Genomic DNA, 18,175 nt, shown 5'->3' on the forward strand with positions numbered 1-18,175 from the left:
GTTTTTTCGGTCTAAAACATTCAACAGCAAGTAATAGCACATAGGAAGGGATCATGCATTCAATGTAACATACACGTAAAATATGTAGTTACAACTGATCATAGTAGAGACTCATAATTTTATGAGCTAACATATGTTAGCTTTATGCGTCATATTATTATATACAATACTAACTAAACATATGTGTGCCTAATCGATAAGAAGTTGCCCTAAACATCAAGAATCCGTCCCTGTACTTCCAACGTCATTCCCAGAACAATTTCGAGTATACAGAGGTCACGTTTTCACTTACTGCCCTGCGTTTGGATCATTGAAGTAATGGGAAAATCCATATAAAAATTTCACTCCTCCATTATCAAACAAAAATGGACTTTAACACAATGTAATGGGGTTCAATTTAAGTTTGAACAGCATTGCATTGTGTAGCTGTGATCAAGGGTCATACCATTTGCACTACATGTTCTTTCAAGCATTCTTTATAGTTATAGAATAATTTAAAGAGGTTAAGAACTGCCTAAGTTTAAACGAAAGCTTTGAGATTTTTTTATCTACAACTCAAATATCTATCGGTTCCTATAGATGAGTATACTTGAACTTCGTTGAAGCCATAAATGATAATTATTTTGAAATAAACCTTATGTATACCATTACGCATAATGCTGTATAAAATTATAGAATATGTGATTTCCCCTCGATTTTTCTTAAAACCTTATAACATTGAGAGGTATGAGCGTCGTGTCGTAACATGGATTTAATGTCGTGTAACAAAGACGTCTAGAATGGCCCGTATCTGAAATGAGCACTCGAAGGGTCGTCTCTTAACAATGAACACCGCAATTCCGTTTAATTAAAATTCGTTCAAATATTGAGAATAGATTTTTAACGAATCCTAAACTTTTGATTAAATGACAGAAAGGACGTCCGTTTAAGTGAATCGTAGAAGCGTTTTTGTGTTGGATAAAAATTATTGAAAAATCAAACTTTATTTATTTAGTTTATACTTTTGCTGTTTATATTAAAAAAGATTATTAATATATTGTTTATAATATAAAAGTTTAGCTGAATTTTATGTTTTGTTTACGTATGTATAATCCTAAGAGCTGAATATTTCATGTGTATATGTTATTTTTTATCAGAGATAATTAAACCAATTTAAATACAATACGTTTAATATATGAATAACATATATGGTATGATATGCCTCTTGTTACTCCTGCTTAAATTATTGTTTCCTTCGTTCCAGGTGTCAGATGACATCGGCTATGTGGTATATTCTGCACTGGGCAGCTTTTACATCCCGTCCTGCATCATGGTGTTCGTGTATATCAGGATATACTTCGCTGCCAAAGCTAGGGCGAGACGAGGGATCAGGAAGAATCCAAGACCAAGATCTGTGAGTTTTATAATTATTTGTACAATAAGATCGAATTTTGCGACGTGTTTTAGCGTATATGACCCTTGTTGACAGGATAATTGTCTTGTCCTTATGTTATGATAATGGTTATAGTTGGTGGACTCATTTTCCGCACTTAGACTCATAAATGGTCCGTTGTGCGTATAGTCCCGGCTAATTTAGCCGGCCTAGCTCCTTCCAGAACCACAGAAGTCTCCTGGGCACTTCAGAGCCTCTGCACAAGGGGCTGTGACGCGCCTAGGACACAAAGATGTCACCAATAATGGTGACAATGGCCCGTAATTGTCCCTATCATTGTTTTGAGATTGGTTCTATTTAAGCTAAGAACTGTTTCTGCAGTTCGCACTTCGCGACCATCGCTGATGGTGGATCGCGGCGAATCCAGGTTTGAACCAGCGAGAAGGGCAATGGAAGGAGTGGATCATTCCGGAGCCTCTTCTCGCAAGCTCATCGGCAGCATCATTGCCGAGAACCACTGTGGCCTCCAGTGCTTCGTGACACTCTAGTTTGCTGATTGTCTTTTTGTTTCCGAGTGCCATCAGCACGGATACATTGTCGGATACAAACTTAATGCAAGAGTCATTAATTCCTAACCGCTACACGGCTCTGGCTGTTTCGGTTAGAGCGACACATTCACACTGAAAAATTGTGCTGTGTGTGCCTAAGGATAGGTGTATGTTGATGTTGAGATCAAGAGAGAATATGTCAGCGCCTGAGCCATACCCCGTTATTGATCCATCGGTATATATACGTAGCTTATACAGGGTCGATTGATCATGTTAATCTTCTCTCAGTTGTATGTGGTATTTCCTGTTAAATATGAGTTGGTTAGTGATTCTAGCCATGCGCAGCTATAAGAGGTTGATACTCTATCGCCCTGTTGAGAATCACTGTTTTTCCCCATAGATCCAGTACCATAAGCTTGATGGCCGCTAGGGCTGCCTCCTGCTGTATGTGTAGGTTTAGACGTACAATCTACAGGGCTAACTCCATTGCTGCAGTTGGTGTTATTCTCATGCAACAGCTAGCAGCGGACAAGGCAAACCACTGGAAGCGTCCAAGTTTCGTGATTGCCGTTTGCTTGTCTTTATGTTAAAATCCCCCTGACTTGTGATGATAGTGATGGTGTTCCTCATACGATTTGAAAGTCACGTAACAAAACTATAAAAAAAAAACGTTTTATCTTAAGATACGAGACTCGAGAATTAATGTTAAATGGGATACGGAAAATTAATTGTTTACTGTCTGTGAAACCATATTTCGTTACCATGTTACATTTATTTTATTCCTCAGAATGACCAGCAAACAAGTTTCTCAAACGCGCCAAAGGGGTCGAACCCAATGCCTTCTTCGTCTTTAACGATGCCTGCGGGAGTGGACGGTAGTCATTCTAATAATAATAGGTATGTATACTATATTATATAAGCCCCATATCTCATTAGGCAATTGATACGCACCGAATGAATAATCAGCTACACATATATCGTATATGTGAATCGCTGTCATGATCATTAATGAAAATATCGTAATTCACTATGAAGAGTCGCTAATATATACGAAGATAGAAATATTGACAATGTTGTATTATACAAAAAATCGAATTTTATAATAACAATAAATACACTTATTAGTTTAAAAAATGGTTGGTACTTCACAATTATGGTCTTGAAAACTTTCATTTTACTCTTAACAGATTGAAATTTGAACTCAAACTTTTTAAAGTAAAATAAAAGGCGCGGTCACAGTTCAGGTACTTGCATATAACCTATACTTGCTACTTACTAGAACTTGCATATGACTTAATAGGCATAAAAACCTGAGCTACTATCTCTAAAAATATAAATGAAATAGCCTCAAGGCTTGCCGTGTTGCGCTTAGACGCTAATGGACAAATACAATCGAATCAAACAAATGAATTTCCCTTTTGAAATGTTCCAGGGAAACACAAATATCGACAATAGAAACGCAGCAAGTTCCGATACCTACGGTGACGTGCGATTTTGCATCTGACATATCCACTAGCGAAGCTGCCGACCAAGCACCAACTCCTGATGATAGGAAGGATACACTCAAGGTAAAAAAAATATATTGTATTGACTATGGATCAATGCGACGAGTATTTTATTAGTACTTTTTGCGTCATAAATATCACTTTATTATTATTTATATGAAAGATTGAGAGATCTTTATTAAGGTAATCGCAGACGAAATGACGTCGCGTTTTCTTTGATAATGATACGAAACGGAAGACGATCCCTGTTGTGTGTGGAATAGAGAGGGTTTTGGCCAAAACACGGCTTTATCGCCTTTGTTTTACATTTTCTGGTACCCTCTGGAAATATTTGCTTTAGATTAGAAACATTCGTAATTTATATTGAATAGGAAATTCGTGATAGACGGATAACATCTGTTATTATTTATTTCATTTATTCACTTTGATATACCGAAACCAAAAGGCAAAGTGCCGTCTACTTGTCTCAGTCACATTCTTGCTTATATCTATTAAGATGTCAGATGTCAAACGTAATAGAGAAATTGTTTTTGTATAAAATTTGAGTTTGTCACCTACTATTGCAATTAATGTTACAATTTCTCACAAACTCAAACTCTCAATAATTGGCTAAAACCTTTAAAATATTTTAGTGGTGTATTGGCTTAGATCCAACGAACGTGTTAACACACGTACAAGGTTTAATACATATCTCACGTTCATGCTCGATACTTTTTAAATTATTATACCCACGGCAAATTGTTCTCGAAAATATTGTTTTATTCTAAAGAAATTTAATATAGCATAAAAATAGACGCTCCTTTCTATGATATATATAAATTAACTTTGTTATACAAGTGCTGTTTTCCTTAAAAGAGTTCCCAAAACTTATACACTGTAATGCATATCTACTTAAATTGAATAGACACATTTTTATTTTATTAAGTTTGCTAAAAATCATGACTTCAAACGGGAACAACGTATAGATATACGTTGTTCCCGCTAGACTAGATAAACAAGCTTAAATATGTAAACTACAGAATCTCGCATAGTTCAGTAGGCCTCCTAACATTCCACAAGTCATTCCGTTATACGCTTTTTCAATAATAGTCTTCCACGACGCTTATATATTTAAATCTTAAGATAAATACATGAAAAGGTTATAAATGTCTTTAAGTATGAATCACTATTTAAAGTGCTAAAATCCATTCATTTTGTACTTACAGCAATAATTGCAACGAAAAGAATTTGAGTGATATGGAGTAAACGTTGCTGAAGCGGGTATTAAATGTTATGATTATAGGAATCATAGCATTTAATACCCACTTCAGCAAGAATAACTTCAAGAACCATTCAAAAAGCTAGTAATCGCAACTGTCTTCATACACATCTGTCTCGTCCTAGACGCCAATCAATAATCATTAAATAATGAAAATTTAAATCAGTGTACTTACTTAAAGATTGAAAAGGACAAAACTATTTGAACTAGTAAATTAGTGTTAGTGTACTTTAATATTAAGTGCTAAACAGTTAAAAAAAATTGAATACAAGAACAGAGTTTTTTCTTTAATAGAGACTATACGTAGTGTTATTGGACACTTACTTATGATAATAATCCTTTTTAGTAAATTCGGTTAGACATAAATTACTTATTAGTCTTAAGTTAGATCTCTATTAGTGAGATCGTAATGTTCCATTATGTCGTAGTGACGACACAGTATATAAAAAAATTGTACTTACTTAGATTGTGCTTAAAAATAGTAAGGTTAACAAATTATTAGAACATTTTTTTTTTAATTCAAGAAATCACAATTTAAAATATTTAATAAAACTAGAATTACATTACTAGAATCTTTAATACGGCATCAAAGACATACTAACGTAAGCAAATTTTTTTAGCAGAGCTGCACCCTTTTTTTGTATTATTGGATCTTTGATGAACACGTACTGATTGGATTAAGTAACCAGTCTTAATGTTTGAACATCAGCCTTACAAATTATATTTACATCGACTACGTATACATTTTAACTAAACAATACACAGATATCGTGGGTGTTTATTTGCATGAATAGGTTCCACACATTAGAACACTGTTTATACATAAATAGCATTGCAATTAATCAAACTGAATAGTAAAATTAAGTCTGATTAAATTTAGTTGAAAGCTGTTCAATGAAACGTAAAGATTTTCAAAATTCATGAAGTTATTCGATCATTATTAGCAGACGTGCTTAAAAGAAAGTGGTAATTCAATTTTGTTTTTTTGCCGCGAAATCCATTAAAGGTTGGGAGTGCAATTTATCTGTTCGCTCCGTTTTAAAAGCTTTACTCGTTGAAAGCTTAAAAAAGGCTTAATCTAAGAGAAATACTAACTGCTGGCCGGAATGCGGATTGTATAGGGATCTACCTGAATCGTGTTCCAGAAAGTTATGAATATTTTTACTTTATACTATGCGCTTAATTTTCACTACGCAAGACTTTCTCATAAACGATATTCTGTAAAATACGGATATATGAAAGTTTTGTATAAAAGTTTATTTGTTGTTTTCTACAAAAACTGTTAATTTATAAGTCATGTAAGTTTATTTAAAAAGGCGTCATAAATGCCTAAAAAGGTGTCTAGAGCCGCTATTAAATGAAGGAATTATATAAGGAATAATCATGTAACAGATATATCTGAGGCCCAGACCTAAAAGATTGTGACGCCATTAGTTTATTTTATTTATATGAAAGGCGGAAAGACTAACTCGTATTTGTGTGTACTCGATCATTTCAATTTTGCAGCGATCGTTCTAAAGTACGAAAAATTACCTAACAAATTCTTTTTTAATTCCAATATTTTTTCCAGGTGGTTACATCAGCTCAAGTTACGAGAAATCCATTAGCCGCGTGTGCCTATAGACACTCCACACTTTCCGTAAACGGTGAGCTTGCTCTACAATCTCAACGTTGCCGAGCTCCCAGCGTCGCCATAGACACCGACATGGTCTCCGAAATGGAGCCTTCGTCATCGGACTCGGGAGTTGCCACACGCTGTGCCGTGGTCAAACCACTCAAACTCCGAATATGCCAGCCTATTTTTGGTAAAAAGTCTGACCGAAAACAAGAAAAGACGCTACCATCTAAGTCAGAACTGGAACCAGCGTTACCGAAACAGCATAAACCGAGGGATCCTGAAAGGGAAAAGAGACGCTTAGCGAGGAAAAAAGAAAAACGAGCGACGTTGATTCTAGGTCTAATTATGGGTAGTTTCATTGCTTGTTGGCTGCCATTTTTCTTTTTGTATATTTTGAAGGCTGCGTGTAGATGGTGTGTTATTCCCGGGAGTGCGTTCGCGATCGCCTTCTGGTTAGGTTATATGAACTCAGTTTTAAATCCTGTTATCTATACGATATTTAATAAGGACTTCCGAAGGGCGTTCAGGCGGATACTGTTCAAGTGATGTTTGGCCTACCTGTGCTGTTACCAATGCGTGGCCAACAGGATTTTGTTGGCCCAGCAGAGGGCAGCACCAGGTCTTTACAATATGCGTTAATTTCTACTTGACAAAGCTAAAATTAATTTCACGAAGAATCATTCAACTGTTAATATTGTATTATATTGAGTTCTTGGTAAGTGTATTTATATTAAGTTCTTGACAAAGATTTTAATAAGTACTGTTAAAAGGAATTGAATATGACTTGATTTATATTCAGTAGGAAATGTTTTAGTCTTTATTAATGCAAGGAACATTTGTAATATTTTGCACAATATTAGAAACTTAAATAAAATGAACTGTCGGCAAAAACTGTTGTAAAACTTTGTTTTGCGGCGGACATAGAGAATCATAGTCTATAATGAAGAAATTTTTAAATAACAATAAGTATAACAATAAATACACTCAAGAAATTTTTGCCCTTAAGAAGTTTATTTAAAATATTTATACTGAAAAGTAAACATTGCTTCAACATCGTAAACTTTCGATGAATATTAATTTTAATTAAAATTATTGTTCGAAGTTATTATGATCTGTTAGTTTAGGTAGATTAATTTAGTTGATTTTAACAACTGTGATCGATTTTTCCTACATATTTATAATTATGTATAATAGTTATCATATTGTAAAGACCAGTTATAGAAAGTAGAAAGTTTTTAAAAATAGACCCCTTTTTCAAAATCTTATAAATTATAAATTCATATCTGAATATTTAAATGTCAATCAAATTCAAAAGATTGATTCAAATCTACACAGATCGTAACCATAAGCGATCAATAGACCATCTGATCGAAAATCTTTAGCCTGCCCATTAGAGAAATAAAAAAAATACTGTCATTGAGAGCATGTTTATCGTAGGCTGAAGCCAACGGAACATTAATTTAGTAGCGTTGTTTATACACACATTTAACTTTATATAAACAGATTAAAGACGAAATAATTAGTCTAGCTTTAGACACAATTGACTAAATTTTTAACAACTCTATCTTGATAATTATTGTTAAGACATTTGAACAAAATTTGATTGACGTTTAAGTATTTCGACAAAAAACAGTGCCCTACTGATTGAATAATGACTGTGCCTCCGTGCCTATCAATGCACTTTACATAAACGCACCTTCATTAAGTACTTATGTAAAAAAATATTTGCGTAATTATTTACGCAAGTGCGTATATATATAGCTCACGCCGCACAAAATCGCAAAATCGACGCGTTGTACACCAACTAAGCATTATTTTATTTATAATAAATTTAATAATATCTAATTAGCAATTTTACGTATGCTATAAAATAAAATAAATAACTAATACCCAACCTTATAATACTAGTAACTCTTAAAACCCTGGATTACTATATCTGACAAAATTGGTGGATAGTAATTTAATCAAATTATAATGTTCATCACCAATTTAATGATTTAATTATCAATAAAAAAATTACTATAATACATCAATATTGACATTGACAATTTCTGAAATGTTTGCGCTACTCAATAATTATAAGAGTCTTTTAGAACAGAACACATTAATTTATTCAAATAACCTGTTTTAATTTGTTGAATTCTCCCATGTATATTGTAGATGGCGCTGGTCGCAAAAATCGTGATTTACCTAGATATAAGATTTAATATAATCTTGTAATGATACCAAAAGAACACCAAAATCTTTGTAAATTTTCTAATCTTATGAACTAGTTATAATGTTCAATATCTAAAGTATACGCCTAGTATATATAATTAGCGAAATTAATGTATATAAAAAGCTACTTATAATATTTTGCTTGGACTAATAGAATTTTAACCCACGGTTTTATTTAACTAAACCTACCTATGACTGACAGTAGTTTTCTGTAATTTGTAAATAATTTATAATTAGTGAAAAAACAACGACTATTTAATTCTAAATTAATAATTATAGATTCTTATAGATCTCTAACGATAGGTATTCATAGTATAGGCGTGCGAAGCAATAGCATTTTCCTTTGACTCACTTGAAATTTTTCATGTTGTCTTCCAATGCGTGTGTGATCATAAATCATTCCTTAGTTTAAAAACACCAAAATTTGTGTATCGCTCATAAGTATTATTATTTATTAAGATTCGAAACAGATATCTAGGATTACATAATACAGCACTGAGCCCATGCTTATTATGACTATCCTATAATCAGAAGGAATGTCTAAAATTGTATTTTAGTCATTTCTTCCTAATGCAATAATTATTAGCTAAAACGTTTGTTTGTATCAAAGTTTTCAAAGATATACAGGTTTTGTACAGAATAAATATACCTACTATTTCTTATAGATTAAAATAGCGAATTTTGAGATATTATCTATAATGTTTATTAGTATAAATTATATAGTATATTCCCCTAATAATTAGAGAATGTTCAATAAAATTGTTCTAAATCTTAAATTACTATTTATATAATAATAATGTTACGCTATAATATAATTTGTTGATGATATTTTAAATTTGCGTCTGTTACGTTTCAAATTCATTGAAAACTTGTAATTAATATACGATTATTCTCTCGAATGTAAAAAAAAAGATTATACGAAGTACCAAATATACAATTTTAATCTTTACTGCAGTGTTTTAATTTGTGTTTAAGTGTTTTAGGTGTGTATTAAGTTTTCCTCTACTAATTTAAAGAATTTGGCTACCACATTTATTTAATCTACACGACTCTTTATATAATAAATATTACTGTACTTAGTACTTTATTGAATAAAAATATTCCCTTAGAAGCGGCGGAGGTCTTTATTCTGAGCACAGGAAATAACCCATAATACTGTGTTCTGAAGAAAAATTCAACGTAAGTGCACTACAGGGTGATAAAAATAAGCAATTTGTGCACAAAGCCGCCTCGCTTACACTTTTTAAGAAGCTTTCGAAACATTTAAACAACTGTTTTCAAAGGATGTTTATATGTCTAACATAACTGTAAAATCTATTCTTACATTGAATAGAAAAGAGAGGAGGTACTTATTCCGTCGAATAATATTGCCTTACAAAACTTATGTTGAAAACCATTAAAGTTTTAATAATTCATCCCGGATGTTTGCATAAAGTTATAATGTTCAAGGCGTATTGTCAGTTATTTTAGCCGTGATCCCGTTTAAACCAGAAGACGTTTAGTTCGCCTCGTATTCTGTATAACAACACGTTCAGATTGCTTTTGGGCTTGCCGAGGATTCGCAGTGCGACAGGTATGTTTGCCGATACTCGAACAGACGGTGATATTGACATCATTCAGAAAGGGGTGGCATACCTAATACATCATGTTAGGCAAAGCACCAATCGTACCGTAAATTTCAGTAGCGGAATTACCAGCTGTACGTGGTAAACGTATAAGCTAAGTTCTGTTTCCTCAAAATCTATTCATATAGGTAACACAATGTACACAGATGAACGTCAAAATAGAAATATATATCTAATGCTTTTAATTTTACATTTACTGCCAGTTCTCAAATCAAGGGCGTAGAATAGAAGAGAAGAATTGGCAATAAACTCTCCGCCACTCCTTTTAATCGCCAAGTTTTTTGTTTTGCACAATGTTTGTAAGGATCTGCAACCGATACACCATGTTCCGCATGACATCTTAATTAATGAATTATAATAATATAAATGAAAAATAATTTGTCCTGTGACAAACACAAAGCTACCCTATTCATGCTACAGGAACATTTTTAGTGTTTCTCTTTAGCTTCAAGTATCATAGTGAAACACAATGAACGCGTTTGGTGTTTTTTGAGTTTGTTTAAAAGATAGTTTCATATATATTCAATAAGATATATATAAAATTCAGAAACGAGCATATAGCCCTAGCGCAAAGCGCTAAGTCCGACTCCCGTACGTCAAAAATGAACAAGATTTTGTTACACACAATCGAGAACTGACTGTTCTCGTCTCAGAATATCACCGCTTAGCTCTAACATGGCTTTGTTGATGAGTAAGCCTACAACGAAAGTTAAAATAAGTCATTGACCGAAATTTTTCTCGCGTTAGGTTCATTTTGTCACGTGTAACAAGTGTTTTAGATTTGCCGCCAATTCACAAAAACACATGGCAAATGAATGCAATATACTACATAAGGTTACCAAAGAGTTCCAAAATTAAAATTAAAATAAGTTTTCATTAGCAATGTTTTTAACTGGCCAGTTCTAAACGTTTTCAGTGTTACCCACGTAGCTTTAAAGTGACGATAAATTTAAATAAATAAAGATCAAATATCTCTCGTATTCTATTCTCTCAATTGTACGCAACATTCTCGGGATTTCTTTCTATTTTTGTTCACAATATTATTTATTTTTTCTCGGATCCAATAAGAAACTTTACTTGTGTGTACCTTGCGCAAATAAAAAAGTTTTTACCGTAATTTTTCAGTTGTAATTAAGAGCGATCTATATGTAGCGCACAGACCTGTTATTCCGTCTTTTAGACTATTTTCCTTTTAGATAAGGGTCTCCAAATGGATTATGTTTATCGAAAGGAATCAAACCCTATAGACAATACGCATTTTTATTAAATAACAAAAAGCGCTTGACGTCTGATTTCTGCAACACTTTATGACACATTTCTATGTTCTATTCTGTTTATCTGAACTTTTTAAAATTTACATATTGATTTTCGGTACCTAACAAAAATAGCCTTCCTGGGTATCGAATTCAGACTAAATATATTCGTATATTAACTACCATAGTGGTTAAAGTTACCTTAGAAAAAAAATGTGTAAATCTTTAACTCTGCTACTGTAATAAAATAAACCATAACTCTCGCAGACGAGTTTAAGATCTAGATTAAAACTTCTTACTTGATTTTATCTTTTTAATATACTCAACTGCATTAACTCAAGAAGCTTGGTTTTATTTTAAAAATATAAAACAGTGAAATGATTCCTGCGATTTTGTTTACCTGCAAGTCTGTTTCATATCTCACTAGTTTGACAAAAGATTGACACACACTTACACAAAGTTTCCTTCCACCCTTATAGCCAAAAATATACTAAGGTACTGTAATGGATATTTTACAAATATTAAGTTTTATAAATACCAATATCTGTGATAACAAATATATTGCAGAACTTTGCAGACAACGTAAACTTTGGGATTCGAGCGAATAATTTGTTCTGCCAAAACATTAATTATTTTGTATATATGGACTTCTCGAATATTATTGAGTTTTTTTGCGTATAGTATTTGAAGTCTAGCCGCCAAAAAGGCATGGAGCAGATATATTATTGATTAATTGGCCAAGTTTCGTCTTAGGCAAGCAGAGGTTAAGTGAGCGATTCTGAGATCACACATTAAGAAAGAGTGAAGAAAATCTTTATTACACATAGTAAAATGGATAAGATACCCGTCCACCATTCGATTATTCAGTTTCTGATTAGGTTGGTAACACTTTCTCGTATGTCTTACACCGAAAAATGAAAAACATAGGTGAGGTATAGAAGGAAAGCAACAGATGCTTCGTGACGTTCCACAACACAGCGCTTTTTAAGGTACTATCTGCCGCGCCACCTCTTTGTGAAACTAGCTGCCTAAGGATTTCCAAATTGATACGACTCAGGGGCCTTCAAGTAAAGGGCGTACCATTCCCTGAAAAGTCGGCAACACAAATCTGTTCACCGCCACCTGCTCGTTTGCTTCCATAAAAAAAAATTAGAAAGTTAAGGTGGCGATCCATGTAGGATTGAAATAAGATCGAAAATATGTATAAGACCCGTCATTAGCAAAGTTTAACCGCGGGCCACCCTAGTCAATAACTAGTTCCCTATACAATCCTTACAACTTACAAGTGAATAACAATCTTAAGAAACATTGTAGGTCACACCCTGATATTTTCTATTGAACCATTGTTGCAAGGCACACAGCGCAGAACTTTTTTTTAAATACTCCTCAGAATTACGTGTCAGAGCCTATATTTTATTGACACATGTAAAATCCATAGATAACAAATTTTCAAAGAAGCTTCGATTACTATCAATATGTGTATATTAACAATTCGTTTGTAAAACTTGGCTTATGGCTCTATTCATTGCGAGTTGTGCCAAAGTTAATTTTAACTTAAAGTTTTCAGATTTCATTTCATATCCCCGATAGCTTTCAATAAAAACTGGGTCATGTTTTCTTTGAGGATCGCAATCCTGATAAAGTTACAACGTTTAGTGATTAATAATATACTTTGAATGATTAATAATAAAAGTAACCAAAAATAACGCAAATTAATAAGTAATTTGTTTACAAACTAAAACGCGAACGACAACAAAAATTCTCTAATTTCTACTTTGCCAACCACTAATCGGTTTTTGTTAACATTTTAACTCAAATTCAATAATCTATATCACTATAACATATTTAATTATCACAGACTATAAATAAAGATACTACATATATGCTGGATAGGACACTCGTATGGTAACTATAATGCGAAGTCTTTGAAATTTATTCTTCTATAGGCATAAAAACTCTGCAGCACAACCATAGATAAAATTAATCATCTATGACAGTCTAATATAATCTAAGACGAGCAAAAAAATAAAAAACGCTGTCAAAATTCGCTGAATTATAAAAGATATAAAAAATTTTCAGTAATTTATTAAATCAAGCTTCAATATTTAACAACTTAGTCAAACTAAAAGGATAAAGTTAAATGTGTTTAATGGTATACATATTACCTCTATTAGTAAGTCCATTTGTTTCTTGCATTCCATGCTGTAATTGTTGTATGGACTGTATCGTACCGGATGAAAAGCCAGACCCTGGATAGAAATATATAGCAAATCTGACTTCAGCCACTGTCAGGGCTGGTTGCATGTGCCAGGTTGGTTCTTGAAGATCGTATAGTAATGTATATATGTAAAGCGCAAGTTTTTACAGATCAGTTTTGTAACATCTTAGGAACAGAATTTATATTCCCTTTTTACTAAATAGAACCGTCGTCGCCGACGTCCATCAGAGCACAGCTGGAGGTCGAACCTACAACCTCAGGGATGAGAGTCGCACGCTGAAACAGAAACCAAACCTGCTCTTTTTCTTTTTTTACAAGTTTCCAGACATTTTTTTAAAGTTACACCGAGATTGATAGAACCTAACACATTGTCTTGTGTTTGTTAGAAATACATATATTTTTCCAGATATTTTTCGATTAATAAGTATTAACTTTTACAGTTTCTGACGTATCTGCTAATTCCCAATGTGTCTAAACCCATGTGTAATATTCAGCTGTCCATTTATAGCTAGTCTCTGCGTCGGTTGTCTACCGATATTCTGTCCAGGTATAATCAAATGCTGTTATGTAGAAGATGACGGCGAGCCACCTTACGAGAAAAGTAATAATATAAAATATTAACAGTATTGTCTTTTATTTCTAATAATATTCGTATGTATTTTAATGATTAATCAAAAACCGTTCAATTGGCTTTGGTTGGTTTAGCTTGTTTTTCTTACAATAATACACACCCACTCTTAATAACCACAACATTTGAGTAATAAAATTTTAAGTTGTTAAAATTAGTAAAAACTGCGCAGCAGCGACTGTTGGCATCATGCATACTAACTTTCTTAGGAATTCGTTATTTTGTTTACAAGACTTGTTGTGCATGACTAATAAGTAGGAGTTTCTCTACTTACTTAGTACGTTACTCTCTATATTTTAACAACAACTCTCTATAACGCCTTAAATGCAGAGTCCCTGTAGTTATATAGAGTTTACACTGTACTATTGAAAATTATTATATTGTCTAAAATAAATATGTATTATAAAAAAGTAAATATTAAGAACGAAATTTAAAAAACACCGCAACGATGTAACTAAAGGTACTTGTAAGATGAAATAAATTGGTATAAACATTTACGCCACAAGATGAGACATTATCTTAGAGACTGATTAATAATTACTATATAATGTGTTAAATGTATAAAACAAGTTCATAATATACATATGCATGGCACAGATGTCTACATTCATCTTAAAAATGATCTGCAACACACGGAAACGTAATATATTTTTATAGCTTGATGCCATTTTGCTGAAGGGGTAGGCAGAGACCACGGAGCTCCGCTTGCTACAGTCCAGACATACCTTCGCTTCTTCCACTTTCATCGCACTGCAAACATGCTCGTCGGGTTGAAATTGTCCCTTGTCGGAAATATGTCCATCGCGTTCTCCACTACCAGAGCTTATGGGACTTCAATGAACATAACTATATAAAAAAACCTTTAAGACAATCGAACCAAGCCGCATATTTTTAACTTAATTGTTTCCTACCGGACTACAAAAGCCAAAACTTCGCACAGTATTTTCAATGTATATTTCATACTTTGTGTAGATTATTATTATTTACAATTAGCGGCGCGCCCGCATCGAAGTTGGTCGTAAATTCAGTTAAGCACGAACTCGGCGACAACTTGAACGGAACTTAATAAGTCGACAAATCAAAGCTGTGAAGTTTTAATTAATTTAATGTTCCGATATTATTTGCAGTGGTATTTTGTTTTACGATTTGTGAACTGCCCTAAGTCAATGTTGTTTAAACTTTTTAGTTCATTCAAATAAATTAAAATATTTATCATCATGATCATCATTGGGTGGTTTACCTTAGCCTCCTCAAGTATCTCCACTCCATCCCACCAACGCAGCCTTGCCACTAGGTTATAAGTTCACCAAGGACTTTGCGGTTCTTTCGCCCGCCATTCCGTGCACATGTCTCTGCCACTCGAGTATTTTATGAATTGTATCTCTTTCTGAAGATTTTCCTTTTTTTTTTTGATTGTTGAAACGCTGACAACCAGGTCAAAATAGCATTTTTACCTTAAATTTATGATCTGTCGTTTATTTGAAGCATATTGAAACATGGATAGTTTGGGAGATATAGCCAATCACGTGTTTTCACCCCTTTTTCCAAGATGGCGGCCAAGGCAAGCAATTACATTCTGGATACTTATCTATACAAAAGTAAAACCGATTCAAAGGGTTAAAACCTGTAGCAAATCATTATGATAAATGTTCGTATGCTAACCAGTTTTAAAAAGAGAGCAAAAACAATTCTTTCGCATAAATAATACGTAAATCAGAAGTGAAATTTTATAAATATCTACAAGGCGATGCTTTTATGGATCATTTACATCCATTACGCCGAGTAAAAGCTTTACTAAACAAAGCGATTAGTATACAATCGTTGTTAAATATCACTTCTCAATCGTTAAATAAACCTTCATTCATTTATACCCAAAGATAAGATCTTCAGACTAAAAAGTAATACTAAAAATAATTAAAAATTATGTAAAGAAAATTTAAAAAAATATTTAAAAAAGTGGCAGTGTATCTTTAACGCTGGAAGCATTTCCTCGCTATATTGCGATACTTATTGTTGAGCCAGGAAAGCACCGGCACTATGGTCACCGTTACTATCTACCAGGCGCCAACTTAAATATTTAATTAGCGCCGGTGCACTTGAAACTCCACGGCCCAAGAGTCTCTACTCCAACTAAATCGATGTTGAAGGTAATACTCTTATATTTGTGCCGTTTATTATTTTCTGCTTTTTTACTTTAGAAGGATATGTTCCAGCGCGTCTGTAGATCGCCAATAAAAACTGAGCTCCTAATTTATTAAATTATCTAAAAATAATTTCGTCTCCTTCTGCTAAATTTTGTTTACGCTGTAATGAAAAGAGCTGTACTTATGTGCGAATAAGGGTGTAAATATATATTTGATGTAAATACTGCAACCGTAATCGTAGAACATAATTGCTTAAATTTTATAACTTATATCAAAGTCATGTAAAACGAAAGTTTAAACGACCGCGATGAAGTGCCAAAATTTAAATTTAAAAGTTGATAAACGTATTTCCGTGGAGGCGTCAATAGAAAACATCTTACAAGGGAAGCTGCCTGTCATCTTTGATGCATTTTATAGATACAAACATTTTGAGGGTACTAGATATATAATCATAAAGAGAGATATATAGATAGATGATATGCCGTTGCCCTATTGGCTACAGCGTGCGACTCTGGGGTCGGAGGTTCGATCCCCAGCTTGGACCCCAATGGTCTTTCTATATGAGCATTTAACACTCGCTCTTAATGGAAAATCGTAAGGAAACCAACATGCATTAGACCTAAATAGTCGACGGCGTTTGTCAGGCACAGGAGGCTGATCTTGCCCATTAAAATAACTGTAATCAAAAGATATCAAAAAATCTGAGGCAGTCAAAAACATAAAAAGTGCTATTGTTTCTTTTCTCTTTTCGTATTTTGTTTATTCACTCAAACAATGGCCCCTAGAGAAGGTACATGCCAACATCTGATTATTTCTTTTAGAGACCAGTTTATGTAAGTACCATTAAAAAAAGTAAAAGCTGCATAGTTTCCTAAGTGGGAAACTTGCCCCGGCTTTGATTACACTATGTTAGGGATAGTTAGTAGGGAGTAATTAGCGCTTTACTATGACTGTAAATAAATTTATATAAAATTTTAACAAAAAAATTAATGGCGAGGCAAGTATACCTCAAATATTTTTGACAAAAGGTCCTTGTAGTCTAATACATGCATTTTTATGTATTTGTCTCCGAACCATCATTAATGGACGCTGTAAAATAGGCTGCTAATAGATCACAGACCTATGTTTTGATATACATGTTTCATTGCATACATATTTACATATTTTTTTATGAACAGTGTTGTTATTAAGTGTGCCAACTATCCGTACTTTTAATACATTTATCCTACGCCACTGCGTAAAGCTAATATATTTCTTCCTCTTACCAATTATTTGTTGGTGTAGAGTTCTGACAAAGTTTGGCAAAATTTTGGAACCTAGCAAAAAATATGAAGATGAAATTAAACAACATTCTATTGGGATTAATTTGTTTTCCATGTTAACACATCATGACACAGTCTAATGATGATAACAGTAGTCTCACTAAATAACTGTTTTATATTAGTTTATAAATATTTGATACTAGCGAACCGCCTTCGCACGGGCAAACATTTAGCTTATCAGAAAGTCTTTTAATTATTCGGGTTAGTAACAGTAACATGCACAAGTATCGTGGCTTTCTATAAGTAAACTTAAAACCTCACAAACTTTTCTCAATAAAAATCCTGTGTATTACAAACAAAATAATTGAAAAACATATTAACAATTTATGTTGTACTTTTTTATATATATCTACTCGATACTCAAGTATTTCTTTATATGTAACCATAAATTATTTTACAAATGAAAATGCAATTTTTTTCACCTTTTTAATTATTTTGAATTTGGAATATGTATATTATTTTAAAAA

The 18,175-nt window shown here is 33.0% G+C and overlaps 1 protein-coding gene and 1 long non-coding RNA gene across 2 annotated transcripts in view; both read left to right on the forward strand.

The window, feature by feature from the left end:
- LOC123715223 (alpha-2Da adrenergic receptor) overlaps positions 1 to 6,956 on the forward strand; it is a 161,181-nt gene extending 154,225 nt beyond the window's left edge. The window contains exons 3-6 of the mRNA XM_045670156.1: positions 1,244 to 1,393; positions 2,708 to 2,817; positions 3,353 to 3,488; positions 6,254 to 6,956. Of these exons, the coding sequence (XP_045526112.1) occupies positions 1,244 to 1,393; positions 2,708 to 2,817; positions 3,353 to 3,488; positions 6,254 to 6,847 (990 nt within the window). The 3' untranslated portion in view covers positions 6,848 to 6,956. The remainder of the gene's footprint in view (positions 1 to 1,243; positions 1,394 to 2,707; positions 2,818 to 3,352; positions 3,489 to 6,253) is intronic.
- Positions 6,957 to 13,421: 6,465 nt separating this feature from the next.
- Positions 13,422 to 14,238, forward strand: LOC123712539. The gene is made up of 2 exons (XR_006754105.1): positions 13,422 to 13,707; positions 14,055 to 14,238. It is a non-coding gene; the product is annotated as an uncharacterized LOC123712539 (long non-coding RNA).
- The last annotated feature ends 3,937 nt before the right edge of the window (positions 14,239 to 18,175 follow it).

This window comes from Pieris brassicae, chromosome 1 (assembly GCF_905147105.1).
Source record: "Pieris brassicae chromosome 1, ilPieBrab1.1, whole genome shotgun sequence".
In the NCBI taxonomy this organism is placed as follows: Eukaryota; Metazoa; Arthropoda; class Insecta; order Lepidoptera; family Pieridae; genus Pieris; species Pieris brassicae.